Here is a 19,341-nt window from a genome sequence, read left to right as displayed (position 1 = left end):
GCCGGAGATGCAGTCACAAATGATTTAGTTTGTTTTAGCTTTGCCGAAGAAGTAATAAACAATTAGGAGACCAGGATGCAGTGCAGCTACCCAACATGTGTCTCACTAATGTTTCTCAGAATTTAATGACGGGGTGTTATCAGTCAATTGTGAATAATAAGGGTCAGTTAAATCATTTCTATTTCTATATCATAAAACTGAAATTGCTAGAAATATTCAAGCTTATACGTAAGGATGAGATACTAGAACACCTCACCAAACCTCCATACGTCCATACTTACAGGACTCCTGTTTTCAATTATATATTGAATATACAGTAAATCACTGTTGATTCTATAAATTTGAGCTTTTTATATAAAATATGAATTGATATGGGGTTTTTTTAATAGCAATTTTTTCGATTGAAGCCTCTGATAATGTATGTATTTGTAAAAGATTGTTTTAAAAAGTAGACTTTCTGTTGCTTTGCTTGATTTTACATGAAGGGTGGTTCCCTTAAATACTCAAGTGGCTATTAAAAGTACATTTTACTAAGATACTAACCGGTAAAGGTGTTTTCAAGTAACATGGACACTATTTGCACTCAGTTGAAGTGAACATTTAGCCAAGTCAAATAATACAATAAGAAAACTCTTTACATTTAGAGAGAACTATGTAGTTAAACTAATAAGGCACCATTACGATTTTATTGACAGCCAGGAAGGTGTGGTTTATTCTGACCTGCTGTCAAGTTTACATAATTATCTAAGAGGTAATTAAGGTGAGTCCTTCAAAATAAAATCACATCGTGACTATTGCAAAAAACGTGATACTTTGTGTGAAGCCATCTTAACATTTCTTCATAGTATATTTGACTTGTTTATAGTACTTTTTTCCTCATGCAGAGTAGTTTGGTAGCATTGGCAGTCTCTCATTCTTTATCACACTAGAGTAGTAACATGTAGTTATCAAGCAAACTATCTAAATATATATTTATAAAGAATAGGTTATATTTACGGTTGCTTTACATAAAAAAAAGGAGAGTTATTGCACGGTTAAAGAGCCTAAGAAGAGGGAAAATCAAAGTAAACATGCCATTAACTTTGTTTTGGGGTGCCTTAATAAACAGCTGGGTCACTATCAATACACTTTGTCAAAAGCACAACCAATATACAAATCAAAATAAGAGCTTCTTTCAGTCCCCTAATATTGGGATTCTATCATGTATGCGAATAAAACAAAACCCAGGAAAGTGTTGACGAGGGATGATTTTATTTTGAAGGCACTGACCGGATCTTGTGCATCTTATTGTGTTGGACCTGACGTCATCACCCTGAACTCAGCCGATGGTTTGGCTCGCGCAGCAGCAGCGTCTTATATCAACGCTCTCTGCCCGCCAGTGAACTTACTGCGTGTTGTGTGTCCCTGCAGATCACAACAGCTCCACACACAACAACTCCTCACTTCTTTCAGCCTCTGACCCCACAGCTGGACTTCATATTGTCAAAACTTTCTCTGCAACTGATGTTTGTGGAACAAGAGGTAAGAACATTTCCATATTTATAAATACTTAATCCTAATGTTGGGTAACAACAGGCAACGTCCAGCTCTTGCCAGCAGGGCATCAGGCTGGAGGCTCAACTGTCCCTCTGATGTGTTAATAATATTTAGACTGCAAACAAGTAGGAGACCTGTGCCTGTATGAAGTATCAGAAGTACTGGTTAATAGTGACAGAGTAAACTCCTGCAGGAAATCAGGACCACTACGACAATATTTTATTTAATTTGTTCATAATATTAACTGTAATCATCAGCTTCTTTGTATAGAAGTTATACCTGCACATGTAAGACCAGGGCTCATGTGGAACATAAGTTAATTGTGCAGGCAGTCAGTTAAAGCTACTTATAATATGAGTATTTCACCACAGTAAGCATGAATCCCTGATCTGATTTGTTTCTATTTGTGGGTCTTTAATGTGGTCTGAGAATCAGGCTTGTTCATTTATGACTATCCTAATGTGAATATTAGCATGCTTCAAAAAGCACTTATCCTTGTGTAATCATGTGGCTGCTATCAGCCAGCTACTGTGGTAGGGATGAGCTCACAGCATTTCCTTTCCCCTTGTTTGAACCCTGAGTCTGATGCTGGATCCCTACAACGTTTCCCAGTTAAATCAATTATTTTTCCAGCAGAGTCCTCTAGTCCAACAAGAGATTGCATTTTGGACACACTAAAACTGAAGCGTTGCACAAACCTGTTTTCCTCCTTTTTATTTAGAGAAATGTTTATGCAATTTGTCATTTGTTTACTCTGTGAGTGTTTGAAGGTGTTGTAGTGTGGTGTTTTGCAGGGCTTTTATTCAACTAAAGGTTAGGAAATGAAAGGTAACACTTGTAAAGGTGCTATACAGTTAATTGTTTTCAACTTTTCAAGATGCTATACTGGCTTGAATGCCTGGCTCTTTCCTTTTAAGAAGGTATTTATCGCTGCCATTCAGGAAAAAGTCACATTAGAAGCCTGTCTGTACAATGACAAAGAAAATGTTTCTGTAAAATCAACACTTGAATCAGTTTTGGTCAGATGAATACTGATAACTGGTAACTGTCATTGCCTTTAGTGAGTTTTACAAAGCATACACATTTCAATCAGTGCCACTTTGCCCCACCTTCAACTTCCACTGTAATGTATTATAATCACCCAGATCTTCAGATATGTTTCAGACCAAAACATATCCTCATGAATTCGTGACATATTTGAACTGAAAAGACACTTTCTGATATTGTGATGCTGACAGTGTTGATTCAGCTCTGTGGTTAGCCTATCTTATTTTCTGAGGTTTTAGATTACGACGCATCGAGGACATAAAAGCATGAAACATCCTTAATTATAGAGCAATTTAGTAAATACTTAGTTGATTCAATTATTTCTACAACTTTTTTTACATTACATTAAATATGATTTGTATCTTCTGCATAAAGCATGAAATGAGCGCATGAATCACTGGCTGTCAGTTTGAGGTTTTTCTGCAGTGGGGCGAACAATTCAATGAGATTTTTCACATTCTCTGGCGCTAACCACCACTCGTACTCCCTCCCTGTGTAAAGTAAGCTTCGGCTACTTTCTGCAGAGCCGCTTCACATCCGTTTCAGCCTGATTTTAGGGAGGCAGTGAAGATTTGGATGGGAAAACGACATGGCCTTGAGCTTTTGTGTAAAAGGCATGCGTCTCTGGCTAATGACCAGGAAAAGTTCTGTCCCTTCACGTTTAGCTTTATTTGGCTTTGACCTTTGTCTATATTTTAGTGGGATGTGTGTGTGTCTGTCTGTGCGTGTGCGTGTGTGTGTGTGTTCCTGCGTTAGTTTGTAAGCCAAACCAATCTGCCCTTACAAAGCCAAAATGTTGTAACTACATATATAGACATGTTTTTATTACATTTACAGTATGCTAACTGCAGTGACTGGACCCAGGCTAGTTACGGCTAGCTGGTGATGTAGCCTTAGCTAAAGTAAAAGCATCTTTTTTCTGTTTCCTACAGTTCAAAAATGTATTTTAGATGCTTGTTTTTTTAGTAATTAAGTTTGTATACCACACACATGAGACAGTAGGTCAATCAAATTATAAAGGAGGGGAAAAAAGTAACTGAACGCTAACTAGCCTAGCTTAGTTGAGAAGCGCTAGCTGCTTACCGCCACTGACTTTTTGTAGTATAATGGGATTTCATGTCTTAGATTCCTTTTTAAATGGCATATTTAAATATATTTAGTTACATTTAGATGTAAAAAACAAGGGTACGAGTTCAAATAGTAAAGAGGGATCAGAGGAGACAACAACATGTTTGTTGATGTGTGTTTTCTGCACAATAGATTGCTAAAAGCATGAGGTGCGTTATGAAGTCAAAACATGTTTTGGGCTTTATGAAAGGTCTGTGACATTGATTACACTCAGCATGAAAAGAGATGAACCTTCTCCGTTCCTTTAATGGGACAAGGGTTTATTCTTCAGCATCTGTGTGACAGGATGAGCAGGAAATTTGGGAGGTTTTCCTTTTAAATGAGCTGCCAGCTGCTGGAGATTGTTACAGTCGGGAGGTTTGAAGGCAAGGTCAACGCTTCAAAGGAAACAAGACTTTCCCACATCTGCTTTTACCCTCTAATGGTTATTCAAGCATCGAAATCTCGCCACAAACTCTTAAATTGACTCATTTGTTTTAGGAGTCTGCTCATTTGCTTCAGTGACAAGGTCATCGGAAACTTGGTGCAACTAAACCCCACGCTTTACTTTTTTAATAACCGGTAGATTACAAACACTATTGTCATATTAAGTATAATCTTATTTCTGTGGTATTACTGATCGTACGGCTGCATGTGTTGATAAGCCAGGGCATTACTTTATAGTATCAATCACTCCCCCACGAGTGGAGCCGAAACAGATGAGCTGGCAGGCGAGTTATTAAACCTCAAACGGAGAATAGCTTCAACTCTTTGATATCGTGGAATGTCATCAGTCTAGATGTCAGGTAAGACATGATGAAGACGAGGGTGAAGCCGTCCTCCCGCGGCCAACACACACCCGGTGTTATCATCCAGAGATGGACAATTTGTAAATGTAATTTTAAAAACTAATATTTAGTTGTCTTTGAGCTGTTGTTACAGATTAGAGTAATGCTTTTTGTTATTACATGTTGGCATCAGAGTCAATAATCATCACTGTTAAACACAATACATTTAGACCCTCGGTACTAACCTGCACCACAGACACAAGTCCTAGTCACTATATGTATTCAGTTACTTGAAGAGGCCCTATTCTGCTTTTCCTGTTGTGTTTTATAGAGGTTTTTGTGCATCTAAAGGATCCCAAAGTTCCCTCCAGAGGAAGTTTCTTACATTCATAACCCAGGGCAATATGGAGTAACATTAACATTCAGTTGGAGTTGCTTTCTTTTGTGTTAACCACTTAATTTGTCAGGTTCAAAACGTTATTACAATACATTACACTTAATTGGAGTGACAATTTTAATCAAAGCAACTTACAATAAGTGCAAGGATTCAAATTCAGAGCCATAATCCTGAAAGCACATTCGCTTCAAACATCTTTTAAAGTGCTTTAAACAAGCCAAACCTTTTAAAGACATACAGAACTGGGGGAGGAAAGTGTGTTTTGTTCCTCAGACATAGTATGCTTGTGTGCATCTGCTATTGGAGGAAAATGCACAAGAAAGCTTTAACTTGTAAGGTTTGTCGAGTAAAACAAGATGGTTCTCTCCTTACATGTAAATAGTGACCCATCATGCATCCACGATGAGACATCTGTTTCAATAAAAAATGTCTTCCTCACTTGTTTTCAAAGCATCAATCAAGGTTCACTCATAGAAAGTGATTTTATATTGGAAGAGTATGAACAAAATGTGTCCCATACTGTTTCCAGTCTTCATATTTGATATGCTTGTCATCACGTTCTCATCAATAACTCAAGGAGTAGCTGGAGGAATAAAAACCTGACAATGATCTGATTAATGATCAGCACACCTGAATAAGTGTTTCCACAGCTGGAAGAGTGGTTCCTCCAATAACATTTGAATGTGTCATAAAAAAAAGGAGTGCTTTTTACTGCATCCCAAATAATGAATGTTCGCCTGTGCTCGTCGCGGCTCAGTCAGTTTTATTTCTGAGTTCTCCTTTTACACTTTAAACAGTACAGGAGTGCAGCTTCTCTTACGGATTATTGGGTTTTGTTGGCGAGACACACCAAAAGTGTCTCAGCCGTTTGGGAAGATTACCGTTTTCTTCTGGGTGAATAATGACTTTCAGAAGTGAGTCTAATGCCAGGGAGAGGGAGACAATCTGTACCAGTTCTGACTGAAGACTGAAGACTGAAGACTGATGCAGAACAGGAATGATTAACTTATCTGACGTAGTAAGAGTTAACCTGTGTGTGTGTGTGTGTGTGTGTGTGTGTGTGTGTGTGTGTGTGTGTGTGTGTGTGTGTGTGTGTGTGTGTGTGTGTGTGTGTGTGTGTGTGTGCGTGCGTTAGAGTTGCGCGGATAGGCTATTACTTCATCCGCAACCGCATCACAAAACTCATCCGTCCGCCATCCATCCGAACCAACGTTTTTTGACCAATTTTCAAAACCGCACGCGCCCGCCACCCGCCGGTTGTTTTTTAGGTCTATGGGTTTATTTTTTTTGCAAAAAGAAAGAAAGCCCGAATATAGCAAGAAGTCATTCACATTATAGGTGAATTAACTAGAAACTTATCCAGGATGAGCCTGTTCTGAAGACGTTCATTTTGACTGCATGGGAAAAGAGCTCGTCTTTTTTCAATTGCAATTCATTTTATAGCAGCAGGCCTAACAATCATACAATACACAAACTATGGAGGCTCGATATGAAAGAAACGCCTACTCTACTCATTCGCTTAAAGTCCACCGCACAACAGTGCAACGTGCACCTTCACATTTGTAATTGTCCATAACAACCCCAACACTTGCCTGCTTGTCTTGCCTGCACTGGTGTCATCCTGATTCACCACTTCACAAACGTTATTCCAGGCAGCACTTTTCCTACCTTCTTTTCCCTTGGTTTTTAGTTCTCCCTCTTTGAGTTTGTCATGTACCACCTTCGCCGGCGTTGCCATCTCTGATAATGAACAAAGCAGCATGCGTAGACGCGACTGGGCCCAATTACTGCCTGATGAAGACTGGAGTATTTCAAAGTGTGCCCGCTTTTTTCGGATGTAGGTAACAATATTTAACAATGTCTATTTTTTCCTTTCAATATTATTTTTCGTCACGTCATCTGCCCGATCCGACCGTGCATCTCCTGTGTGTGTGTGTGTGTGTGTGTGTGTGTGTGTGTGTGTGTGTGTGTGTGTGTGTGTGTGTGTGTGTGTGTGTGTGTTGTATTTATTGATCTAGCAGCTGTCTGTCTGAAGAACATTATAAATCCTAGCGTCCTATTTCCACTTGAGACTTTTCAGACACTCGTTTCTTTGAAAGAAGATGAACTCCACGTTGCAGAGGTAGTATTTAAATGCAACTGGAAGCCTGGATTTGTACATTTAGCAGCTTTACTTTATCACAATTATAAACCGAATCACTTTTAATCGATATCCCTAATGTTGCATCAAAATCAGATTTTAGATTACGTTTAATGACAGGTTTCCTGTAAGGTGTTTGACCGTAGAAAGCCAGAACACTGTTTAAAACACCTTGTGCCAAAAGAGAATCATTTCCTTTTGTGTTTTATTACATTTTGTTGATGGTCTTGAATTGAATGTGTTTAATAGACGGTGTAAACCTCCTACATTTAAAGAAATATCATCTTTTGCTTTTTGATCTATAGAAATGCACAGGAAATATTGAATTGAATAGAGTTAAAGTCACAATTTGTACCTTAATTTATAGACACATATACATTTTGCCAAAGGATATATTCTCTTGAATTTCAAAAACATCTCATTAGTATTTCCGTAAATGTTATCTAAGATCTGCGACTTAAAAAAAACTAGTCATATTAGTGAAGTGACAGGAAGAGGAACAACCTGAGATATAGGGTTTCCTTCTGAAGACATCTAATGATGCGTCACCTCAACAGTGTTTTTGTTTCTCTCTTCTTCCAGGTGGAAAGGCTTGTCACACATCCGACTCCTCTTAACGATGTGAGACTCGTGAACATCCCCCCCGCTGTGGAATAAGCGACTGTCTTCACTTTCATCGGGATGATTTCACACCGAGTGATTCACTCCAACTCTTCAGTGTCAGTGAGTCAGCCTCAGGGGTTATTAAAGTCATCCATCACTCTGGGAGTTTACAATATGATCACCCGAGTGACATTAAACACCCCCGCTCTGTGTAGGTAGCTCTGCTGTCTTTATTCTTATGGCCGTTTCTCTTAAATAAGTCACCGGGGGAAAACTCAATCCTAGACTCGTATCTTTTGTCGATGATGTGGAAAATCTGGTGATACCGAGATCGTCTGTAACCATGATGGCCGCCGCCTCCTTTCAAGAGAAGGAGCATCCCCTCCTCCAGATGCAGGAGGTGGACTCCAGTCGAGTTGGCAGCCACTTCCCCCCCCCTCCCCTCAGGGCCTCCTCTCCTGGCTTATCCATGGAAAACCAGCCCATTTGCATCCCCTCCCCTTACACGGACATCGGCCACGACTTCCCCTCCCTTCCTTTCTACAGTCCAACCATCTTCACGTACGCCGGTCCCGGTATCTCCGACTGCCCCTCTGTCCGTCAGTCACTCAGCCCCTCCTTATTCTGGCCCAGCCACGGCCATGTGGGACCCCCCATCCCTCTGCAACACGCCCAGGCTCGGCCCCCGCACGGGCAGCCAGTCCAGAGCCCGTGGGTGGAGCTGTCGCCCCGGGACAGCGTCCTGACAACCAGGTAGGATGGAGCATCACTTCCTGTATCTGGCAGGTTTTGATCACCTTTCAGAAGCAGGGATGCAACTGAACATTCTCATCATTGCTTAAATTGTTTTTTGAATAATAGATATATTGTTTGGTTTAAAAATGGCTTATCAACATATTGAGATCCTTGAGAACAACAGAAACAATAGTGTTGTTAAACTTAGCTTGAAGATGGGTATTAGCTACAAGTTATAAAGCCTAGTTTACCCAAGTTTACAGAGACTGCCAATCACGATATCCAAGACCCAAGTCTTCAAATTGCACATTTTGCCAGACCAGAAGTCAAAAAACCCTCAAATATTCAATTAACAAAGATATAAAACTGAGAAAAGCTGACATTCCTCACATTTGAGCAGCAGGAATGAGCAAATATGTAGCATTTTTCGCTGATAAATGGCCTTAAATTATTAATCGATTAACATATGTATTAACAGATATCTCTCAATCAACAAACTGATGAATAGATTCATTGTTTCTGTCTAAGTCAGCGAAAAGATACCATTTCAAAGATTCAAAGGCTTTAGTTTCAATGCGGAAAAGCTACAGCATAATAAGGGCAATTAAAATCAATGAATGAAGTCCCATGCTCCTCCTACAGGGCAACATACAGAGGACAGCGAAAAAGTGCAAGAAGAAATGTAAAATGGAAGAAGAGAAATAAGCTGTCTCTCATCCTCTCAAGTGTTCCCTGCTTAACTAAGGCTGCAATAATCCAAAACAAGCTGTAATCACTCTCCTGAGGAGGTCATAATAAACCATTAGAAAGGAACAGGCAGCACACTTCATTAAACCGCTCTGCATACTCAGGACAGATTTATTCCCCGTGTTTCTCTCTTGAAATGATGACTGAAGTCTCTCGGTTAGTAAGAGTGTGAGGAGGCGCTCCCAGGAGAGCGAGGAGGCCGTGGTGTCGTCCGGCGGGAAGGCCGACCTCCACTTCTGCGCCGTGTGTCACGACTACGCCTCGGGCTACCACTACGGCGTCTGGTCGTGCGAGGGGTGCAAGGCCTTCTTCAAGAGGAGCATCCAAGGTGAGACACTAAAACAGAGAGGGTGTTTGATCGTGTGATGGGGGGGGGGGGCTGGGATTTATCTGAAGCACCACAATATTTAATTTAGAATGATAATATCCCATATTGTGCTTACTGCACTTTAGATATTACACTAATCTGAATTGTAATTTTGTAGCCCTCATTCCTAAGAGCTGGATCATGCAGACTTACAGTCAACTATCAGATGGATTGCCATGACATATTCTCCTACCTGCTACCTTTTATCTCTTCTATTTTTCATCATTTTAGGGTCAATTGCATCATCACAGGGTCAACATTTATATTAGTCTTGTGAAATTCAGACTGTAATAGGTTATCTTGCATCATAAACGCACGTGTTAAACTCTCAGTCAGCCTTACAGGGATTCTAACACAACTACAGTTACTTGGTATCCATATTTATGAGCTCCTGCAAGATTGAATTAAATCACAAATGAAAAACCAATACAAACATCTGTTCGTAGCTGTGGTTTGTAGAGTTGACTTCATGTATTATTTTCATTCCATCTCTCTCCTTCTCGATCCATTTCCCCATCTTCCTCATTGTCTTTTTGTCGTCATCTTCTCTCTTTTGCCCTTCTCGTTGTTTCAGGACACAATGACTACATCTGCCCGGCGACTAATCAATGCACGATAGACAAGAACCGCCGTAAGAGCTGCCAGGCGTGTCGCCTTCGCAAGTGCTGTGAAGTCGGGATGACCAAGTGCGGTATGTGTCTTTGCTTCCTCTGATTCGTTTTGAATGTGTGTTGGTTTCCTCCTCCTCGTCCCGTCATGGTTTTTGCATTATCTCTCAGAAACTGTCTCCAGTCAGGATATTTATTTCATTTCTTTTAAATCAACCGGCGGTGGTATCAGGTGATCTGAAGTTTCCCGTGGCTTTGGTTGTCAAAGAATGTCCTTTTTTTTTTCCTTTTTCCAAGTTGTTGTTTATTTCCATGAGAGTTTGATCCGTTCAACAGCTGTATGAAGCGGAGCGTCTTTCTGTTTGCTCTGGAGGAATTCAGGTCACCCATACTGTATTTATTTTTTTCAGTGTAGTTAAATGCAGAGCTGTGTAGTGAGCTCCAGCTCGTTGTTGAGCTGCACGACTCACAGTGTTTGCGTCAATGCGGCATTTTTTAGATGCACATATTGGGGCGTTTGGCAACTGAAGAACCAGACACTTTCCTCAGGAGTCAGTGGAAACCATGAACTACTGCTCACCGAATCAACATGAATCTGACAAACACATTTAAAGGAAGATGCGATTTGCATTAATCAGGGTCAGAAAGAGGACTCAAAGTAAATGGCTATGACACTCGTCACATGCTGCTTGCTAATGCCTTCACCATATTGTGATTATATGACAGTGTTATGTTCACAGATGGATCTTTTTCTGCCTCAAAGTAGCCAGAAAAAATGTGTTATTGAAGGTTTTAATGGAATTCAAAAATGGCAATTTACAAAATATGTAATTGTGTGAGTTATGTTTCACAAATACAGTGTGTGTAGTGTGATATGCAAAGGTGGGATGTACATAAGTACACTCGGTACTTAATTACTCAAATGTTTGGACAAACTTTGAACCTTTTATGTTAGAGGCAGGGATCACAGCTTTTACTCTAATTGTATTTAACACTCATAGTTCCTACTCATTATGTTCCTGTTACAAACATGGTATGACACAAAGCAATTCTGTACCTCCATGAGTTTCTAAAATTGGTTCCACTTATTAAATATTATGAATGAAGTGTTGCATGTTTCCAGCAGTAATAAGAGAATGATTTAATATTCTATCATAATGTGAAAGGAGCCAAAACAAGTACTTTTACTTTAGATATTTTATGTGCATTTAACTGATAATACTTCTCTTCTCAAATAATATTTAGAATTCTCCGTATTTTCAGTAGTATTTCTACTCTAACTTAAGTAAAGGATGCTAGTATTACTTCCTCCTCTCCGTATGTCAGCAGTAATGTAAATCTTTTCTTATCTCAGGTATACGTAAAGAGCGTGCAAACTACAGGAACCCCCAGACGAAGCGTGTGACCCGTCTGTCCTCTGAGAGCAGAACCAACCCACCAAAGGCGTTAATCCGACCGGCGGTGGAATCATCAAACGCACCCCTTCCTCCGGCTCTGACCCCGGAGCACCTGATCGGCAGGATAATGGAGGCGGAGCCGCCGGAGATCTACCTGATGAAGGACATGAACCGCCCGCTGACCGAAGCCAACGTCATGATGTCGCTCACCAACCTGGCAGACAAGGAGCTGGTCCACATGATCAGCTGGGCCAAGAAGATCCCAGGTGTGTGTCGGGGGTCCGGGCGGGGACACACTAAGCACCAAGAAATATTTAAATGTACTGGGATTATCCGTGTGTATGGCTCTGTGCTCTTGTCTTATTAAATGTGCTTATGTGCTATCACTGTGCTGTTGTTCTTACATCTTGCCTATGTGCTTTCACTTTTTGTATGTACTTTATTTTCCCTCGTAATGCCATCAAAGCTACCAGGGCGTGCAGATGAAAGTGAGCATGAAGGGCTAAATCTGTCACATTCCCATGATGATCAAGTGCTCTTGTTAAAGATCTACTGTCCCTTCTCAAATGAATACAGAAACATTTCATTGGCATTACGTTAAGCCACCTTTCCGTACTTTAGATCAAGCTGCAAAACGAATGCACCTTCCTGAGTGTGGTAACAATCTTCTCGTTTAACTCTCGGCGAAAAAAAAGGCAATGAGAATATTTCCCAGGGAAAAAACTGAAGACTTCCTCACTCAAGATACCATTCAGGTCACAGAGTTGAGCTAAAACAGTTTTAAAGAAATGTCTATAATCATTTATGAAACCTTTTCTCGTGCCATTGCAAACATCGCTGTGTTTGTCTTAAGTTCTGTAGAGAGAATTTGGACCTAAATGTTGTTTTTCTCATCCTCCGGCACATCGCTGCGGAGCGGACACCGAGCTAATGGCTGTGATTGTCTCGGCTTTACTTAGCATCGGGTCCGTGCTAATTGATTCAGAGTGTCGGCACAATATGAGCGTTTTGAACAAAGGCCATGCTTCAGGCTATTTCAGCCTCCTCTTTGCTTCTGGCAAATATTGTGTCACAGAAACCACAGGGACAGTTTCTACACGGCCACCAAAATACTGCTCATGATGAGCAGCTCATCAGTGTTTGGGACCTCATCTGGGGCATAACACATAACATAATTACGTGTTCAAATTGGGGCTGATTTTACAACCGTTTCCCTTTTTTATTAAGCTGTTTTTAGTTCTTCTAAATTAAATATTTAGCTTACAGTATATAAGACAATGGTTAATAATGCCTATGTCAATTTCCCAGGATCAAATGTGTTGTCTTATATAACATTTCAGATATCACAGTCCTCTAAATTACAGAAAAACCAGACAGTTTTGGGGCATTATGATTTACTTTATCAATATTCGATCGTGTGTTTTCCTCAGGGTTCGTGGAGTTTGGCCTCCTGGAGCAGGTGCACCTGCTGGAGTGCTGCTGGCTGGAGGTGCTGATGATGGGGCTGATGTGGAGGTCAGTGGACCATCCAGGGAAACTCATCTTCTCCCCGGACCTCAGCCTGAGCAGGTACCACCGCCAACACCTCACATATCCACGGTTTTCATTATTATTGTGGATGTTATGGATTTCAATCACTTACAAAGGCACTCTCACATACAAACACCTGTTGATGTGGTCAAAGTAGCTCGATTCAGCCAACAAGTATCTAGCTAGCACCCATGCTCTCACACTTGACAGTTTAAAAAGTGTATTTAATGTAAATGCTGTGGTTAAAACTGTCACTTAGGGGCTTTCTGCTATGCACTCAAACTGTTCCTTTTTAAATAGCTTTTATGCTACATGTTGGACTTAGCATAAATATTGGCCCATAAATAAGAAACAGCCGATGTGTTAAATATGATGCCATTAGGTCATTTATCCATTAGAGAGCTGTTGCCATTCAATGTCTTATATTCTGTGATGCGCTCCCTATATAGGTTTTCTCAACGTTTCTCCTTTGCATGCACAACATTCACAGGAAAATGTGTGTTTGTGTTCCACTCTACTGTGAAGTTGTACACCTTGTATGGGAAAATGTAAACTGGCAGAGACAGCGTTACCCCGTTTTATTATTGACTTTTTTCCAATCTCCATGATCAACATCAGTATCACTTCAAAAAGGAAGAACACCATGTGCTCCAGCTCTGACCTTTGGACGGTTTTAGAGCAATTATAAATCATCTACTCCACCACAGTCTGACGTGAATCATGTTGGTAATGAATGATCATCATTTCCTCTGAATTTAGGAGGGAAAACGGACTGTCATTCAGAAACTGAAGCAGCAGCTCTGCCTTCCGATGTTCTTGCGTTTGGTTTCAGAGTGAGATTTCTACCGGAGATTAGCCGCTTCTACAGCTGGAACAAAGTGTCCCGGCCTCTCTCACTCTACCACAGCAACACTTCCTTTGTGGTGTCTTTATCATCACATCTAACCAGTGAACAGTGCAGTGCATGCTCTGCAGTCATATGAAGGGAAAAAAGTGTGTGTGAGAAGAAGTACCGAGGTCATTTATAAGTAAGGGAAGTCCACCATAATGAACTCCTGCTGTACTGCTAAAGTCATGCAGAATATAGATAGGGTAAATAAGTTAGAAGGATTTAGTTGTTGTTTTAAGATGCATCCTATTATTATTATTGTAAGAAATCATTCTCTTAGGTAACTGGTAACCTAATCAGTCAGTAAAGCACAATATGTCCTTTTGAAATGTATTACCATAGTACAAATAGTGCAGTTGTACTTAAATAGTGTGTAGATATACGAAGCTACTGTCTGTAAATAAAGTCTTGTGCTCTTTGTGCAGCCTTACATTTAATCTTGTAGTTATAGAAGTGTCACACAGCTAGGTCATCTTCATCCCCTTTCCTTCCTAATTTGCCTTTTAATAGGCACATTAACAAGTGTCTGTGTGATAAATATATTGTTGTGTTTGTCTTTTCGTACGGCAGAGAAGAGGGGAACTGCGTCCAGGGCTTCTCAGAGATCTTCGATATGCTGATAGCTGCCACATCCAGGGTGAGAGAGCTCAAGCTGCAGAGGGAGGAGTACGTCTGCCTCAAGGCCATGATCCTCCTCAACTCCAGTAAGTGTGTGTGGGTGTACACACCGTCTTATTTGAGCAGCCGGTGTCCTCTCCTTGTTATTATATGTGTGTAGGTGAGACAAAGAAATTAGTGTGTGTGTGTGTGTGTGTGTGATTTAGTACGTGAATTCACAGCTGAGTGTTTGATCGGCGTCTCAGCATGTAATCTGGACGGTGCATGAGTCTGCACAGGGTGGTTGGCTTGGGGATGAGCTAAATAACTCACCAGTGAAGCCCCTAATGGGAACACTGTGTCTTATTGGAGTCTGTGAGTAACAGGCTCTCTGTGTGAGGACCAATAGGGTCAGAGTCCTCTCCGGTGAGCAGCATCACCACACAGTAATTAACGTCTGACTAATGATTCTGTTTTCCTTTTAATTGCCTCCACTAGCATTTTATGTCCATCTCTTCCATTAAAGCTTTTGGCCATTTGAACATTTGGTCATTTGCACAGTGCAGAAAAAATAAATGCCTCTGAGAACCAGCGTTTTAGAAATGTAAGGGTTGTTTAACCTTTAAAACCCAAAGTAGAAAACAGAATACTTTCACCAGCTACACACAGAATGGTGCTTCACTCTTCTGCCGCTAAATCTATTACAATCATGGGATTATATTCAACAAATGACTTGAAATATACCTAAAAGTTGTTGATACGTTGATGTAGAATTCTCCAATCACACCACATGTGCATTAATTGAAGCATTACCTGTTTGTTCAATCCAATGTCTGCCTTGGTGTGTAACAGACATGTGCCTGATCTCGTCAGAGGGCAACGAGGAGCCTGAGAGTCGCTCTAAGCTGCTGCGTCTCCTGGACGCCGTGACGGACGCTCTGGTGTGGGCCATCGCCAAATCGGGCCTCACATACCGCCAGCAGTACACCCGCCTCGCCCACCTGCTCATGCTGCTGTCACACGTCCGCCATGTCAGGTACAAGGACTGACGATGGCTTCTTGCATGATGTTTTCAACATACTACTCGAGGACTTTCTTCTTTATATTAATAAACTATTCTATGCTATGACTCTTTTTATTTTTGACATACGTAATCACTTTTTCAACATACATCCTTTGTTCTATCATGATTTACTTTTCATCCTCTTCACTTCTCTCTTCCTTCCCTCCCCACTTGCAGTAACAAAGGCATGGACCACCTCCACTGCATGAAGATGAAGAACATGGTGCCTTTGTACGACCTCCTGCTGGAGATGTTGGACGCCCACATCATGCACAGCTCCCGCCTGCCCCCTCAGCCCCCGCAGCAGGAGCCCGGGGACCTGACAGAGGTTCCCGATCGGCCACCGAGCTCCGGCAGCTCCCTGTCAAACACCTGGACTCCTGGCAGCACCGGGAGTGGAGGTGAACCGCAATGAATTCACCGCTTTGCACATAGTTCACAGAGATTGATCTTTTTTTTAATGGAACATTCTGCTGGATCTGTGGACGTTCACAGGGGGAAACATTGACACACCCTGCACTTATTATAGGGAACTCAGCTTTGGAGATTTGAGGACTGAACTTGCTGCTTTCTTTGCCTTATCGACACATATTGGAAAAACAAACATTAATTCTTGCTTAGATGTATATGCAATATGTCAATGCCATGTTTCTCTTGGGCCGAGCAGCTAATTTCACATCAGATCATTTTCATATTCATCGTCCATGTCTGCTATTATTCTGGAGGTCCAATAAAGGAAACATTGTGCCATTAATGACTGAAGAGTTAACAAGCATGCCAAGAATAGGGTAACATGCTGCTATTCCGACATACCTCTACTCCGACATTGACGTCTAATTGTCGGAGTAGAGGCATTTCCATTTTTTTTAAAAACGTGCCACTACAACAAAAAATGTTCCATTGTCGGAGTAGCGGCACTTTCTTCCGACATGGTGCGTTGGGTCTGCATAGCTCTACTTAAGTGGAAGCATTCGGAGTGGTAGTTGACACTGTCAGACACGCAGGGCCCCCATCCTCCCTCATGGACGCTTCTGATAGTCAGTCAGTCAGTAGGGGCTTGGACTGGGAAGCGTAGGGTCGCCGGTTCAAGTCCCCGAACAGACTTGAAAATATGGAAGGTGGACTGCTACTTGGAGAGGTCCCAGTTCACCTCCTAGGCCCTGCTGTGGTGCCCTTGAGCAAGGCACCGGACACCTCCAATCCCCCCTCCCCATTGCTCCCCGGGCGCTGCACAATAGCTGCCCGACTGCTCCAAGTACTAGGATGGGTTAAATGCAGAGGTCAAATTTCACTGTGTGTGCTCTGCTGTGTGCATGTATGTGACTAACAAGAGGGTTTCATCCTCCGATTCTATCTGATAGCCCTCCCGAATCCACCGCCACTGCTCCTCCAAGTCTCTCCATCGTCATCACATCAGCTCCGGTCTACAGCTCCGCAGAATTGGGAGCAGCCTCGATGGCTTGCATAGCTTTAGCTTTCTTTGAGCGACTCCCTTGCAGATCGGATGCAGGGCGATCGGACAACAACGAAATTGAGTGCCAACCAGTCAGTGCATCCATTACAACAGTAGGCTGTATTATATTATACAAAATAAACTGAATATGTTAAAAAAGTATATTTTAAAAAGACACACAAACAAAAATGAAAGAAAGGCGATGCCCGACGCGCCTGGGTAGACTGTCGGAACGGCGGTACTAAAATTGTGTCGTATTAGGGGTATGTCGGAATAGAGGGTGCACCCCCTGCTGGTTGTAGCATAACACACAATCCTCTCATCTGACTTTCGCCCACAAAAGGCAAACTATTGTATTTCCTGAACTGTCAAACTCTACCTGTATTACAGAGTCACATCAACATTGAGAAAGACAATATATTTATATTAGCATTTAGCAACTACAGCTCCTGTGTTTTGACAAGAGCTGTTGCTTAAAGCTGTTGTTGCATATATTTCTATTTTTACAGTTCAGTGCAGTATGTTTTATCCACAAGCTTCGAAAATACACAGAAAACTCTTCAGTGAAGCCACTTAAAGGCTGGAAAAGCTATTGAAAAGCAGATTCTGGTTTGTAACACGCAGATGTCCACTACAGGGCGCTGTACAGCACACACTCACACTGCAGTTCACTCAACATGTCCGTGCACAGTGTGTCTTTGTCATCACAGACATTTCATTTCTTGTTTTCTGAGAAGAAGATCACTACTATTGCTCTTAAGACAACATTGCACTCCTCAAGTTTTACTTGAAGAGAGTTATTTTTGTATCTTAGACCTCTCTGATGCAGCTGCAACCACCAGCAGGACCACTGCAACAAGAGTGCGTTATGTAAATATGTAGACTTTTAAACATCCTCTCCATGAACATCTGTACACGTTCAGTCCTGTGTCTTTTCCTCTGGTCACATACGTATATCACCATACATCACAAACTGTTTCTTCACTGTGTGTACTTTGATTGTATTTTCTTTACAAGTTTATCAAAAAACAAATTCATGACAAAGCTTTTGAATGTTTTGTAAATTGCTGAAAGCTAATTAAAAAGTTAGTAAGTGAAGGTTGGGATTTCGTGGTCTGACCTCTGGTTAGATTTTTAATGAATGTGTTGATACATAACACATTTCCCATTAAACACCATGGCTCTGCTCTGGTGATTATATATATATATTTGTATTTCTTTTTCTGATTTGACCTTTTTAAAGCCTCTTCACTGACCACAACATCCTCTCTCTTTGGAGGACAAATGTATATCTGCGTATCAACAATGCCAAAAAAAGAGACTTCAAACTGATTTAAGACAATCAGTGTTTACTACCAGAAGATTAGGATGAATCCCCCGTTTGATGTTATAAATAAGCATTATATTATCACATTCTGTACAACACATCATCGTGATAAATCTACAGTGTTTCAGCAGTGCTCACAATCTACTCAAGACCGACAGCATCTAACAAAAAATATACAACTGTGTGTATAAAACTGCCACCATTTTGTACAGTTGGCTTTATAAAGACAACATTACAATTTCAACCAGTGTCTTTTCTTGTAAAAAAACCAAACCTTTTCAGTCTGACATAAAAAAGATCAAGCATGCTTTTGTTTGCGGGGGAAACGAAATGTCAACAGTTGATAAAACAACATGTAAATGATCAGGATAATGTACACATGTGGAATAAAAATCTGATGAAGGCCAGGGACTTGTTTAGCGAAGTCTACGGATAAGTCTGTGTTTGGAAGGGGAGATCTGTATGAGGCTGCAGTAGTGTAAAGACCATTGAATTATTAAAGTCAAATATGTGCATTTCTGTTCAAATTAGGTGTGATTCCTGATTAAAATGCAGTCAAATGGTTTTGTTTATAAAATAAATACAATTTGTTCTCAGATCAAATCTTTAACAATAGCAAGATATTTTTGGACGCTTTTTTAGAAGACTATCACTTCAGCAGCTTTACATTATTGTACACGTTTGTTCAGGGGTTCCACCGGGACAGAAAGGTGGCTTGTGTTTCTCAGTTTGCCCTCGGGGGTTGTTAGGTGGGCGGGGGGCCGTTGGTGTATTTTAACATGGGGTAGAAGGAGCGGGCGAAGTTGTTGGCTCCGGTGCAGCCGGGCTCGCTCTCTGACCAAGGGATGAGACAGGGGAGCAGCAGCATGAAGAGGAAGAGGAGGTGCAGGGGGAAGGCGGCGCGGAGGACTCTGTAGAAGAAGGAGGAGCGGGGGGGAGACGAGTCCCTCCTCTCTCTGCAACAAACACAGGAATAAAGGTTGATGATAACGTACATTTCAGTAATTCAG

The 19,341-nt window shown here is 41.3% G+C and overlaps 2 protein-coding genes across 3 annotated transcripts in view; one reads left to right on the top strand and one right to left on the bottom strand.

Moving 5' to 3' along the window:
• The first annotated feature begins 1,373 nt into the window (after positions 1–1,373).
• esr2a (estrogen receptor 2a) lies at positions 1,374–18,575 on the top strand. Of its 2 annotated transcripts, XM_063902570.1 has the most exons (10): positions 1,374–1,521; positions 7,598–7,738; positions 7,834–8,371; positions 9,250–9,428; positions 10,042–10,158; positions 11,430–11,738; positions 12,903–13,041; positions 14,462–14,595; positions 15,341–15,524; positions 15,729–18,575. In XM_063902570.1, exons 3-10 carry the CDS (start codon positions 7,962–7,964, stop codon positions 15,964–15,966), a joined length of 1,710 nt encoding a protein of 569 aa, XP_063758640.1. In that variant the 5' UTR covers positions 1,374–1,521; positions 7,598–7,738; positions 7,834–7,961; the 3' UTR covers positions 15,967–18,575. The 2 variants fall into 2 exon arrangements, with proteins under 2 accessions (XP_063758640.1, XP_063758641.1); XM_063902571.1 differs by having other exon boundaries at positions 7,598–8,371; positions 9,262–9,428.
• The window catches only part of LOC134877163 (nesprin-2), a 64,241-nt gene continuing 63,236 nt past the window's right edge, over positions 18,337–19,341 (bottom strand). The window contains 1 exon segment of the mRNA XM_063902572.1: positions 18,337–19,287. Coding sequence (XP_063758642.1) covers positions 19,077–19,287 — 211 coding nt within the window. The 3' untranslated portion in view covers positions 18,337–19,076.

This window comes from Eleginops maclovinus, chromosome 15 (genome assembly GCF_036324505.1).
Source record: "Eleginops maclovinus isolate JMC-PN-2008 ecotype Puerto Natales chromosome 15, JC_Emac_rtc_rv5, whole genome shotgun sequence".
NCBI lineage: Eukaryota > Metazoa > Chordata > Actinopteri > Perciformes > Eleginopidae > Eleginops > Eleginops maclovinus.
This window is presented reverse-complemented; position numbering and strand designations above follow the sequence as displayed.

Excerpts from the sequence above, each read along its gene's own strand:
- esr2a (XM_063902570.1), top strand. The coding sequence starts at position 7,962 with ATGATGGCCGCCGCCTCCTTTCAAGAGAAGGAGCATCCCCTCCTCCAG. Across the intron at positions 11,739-12,902 it reads CTGGGCCAAGAAGATCCCAG|GGTTCGTGGAGTTTGGCCTC; the intron begins GTGTGTGTCGGG and ends TGTTTTCCTCAG. Across the intron at positions 14,596-15,340 it reads CATGATCCTCCTCAACTCCA|ACATGTGCCTGATCTCGTCA; the intron begins GTAAGTGTGTGT and ends GGTGTGTAACAG.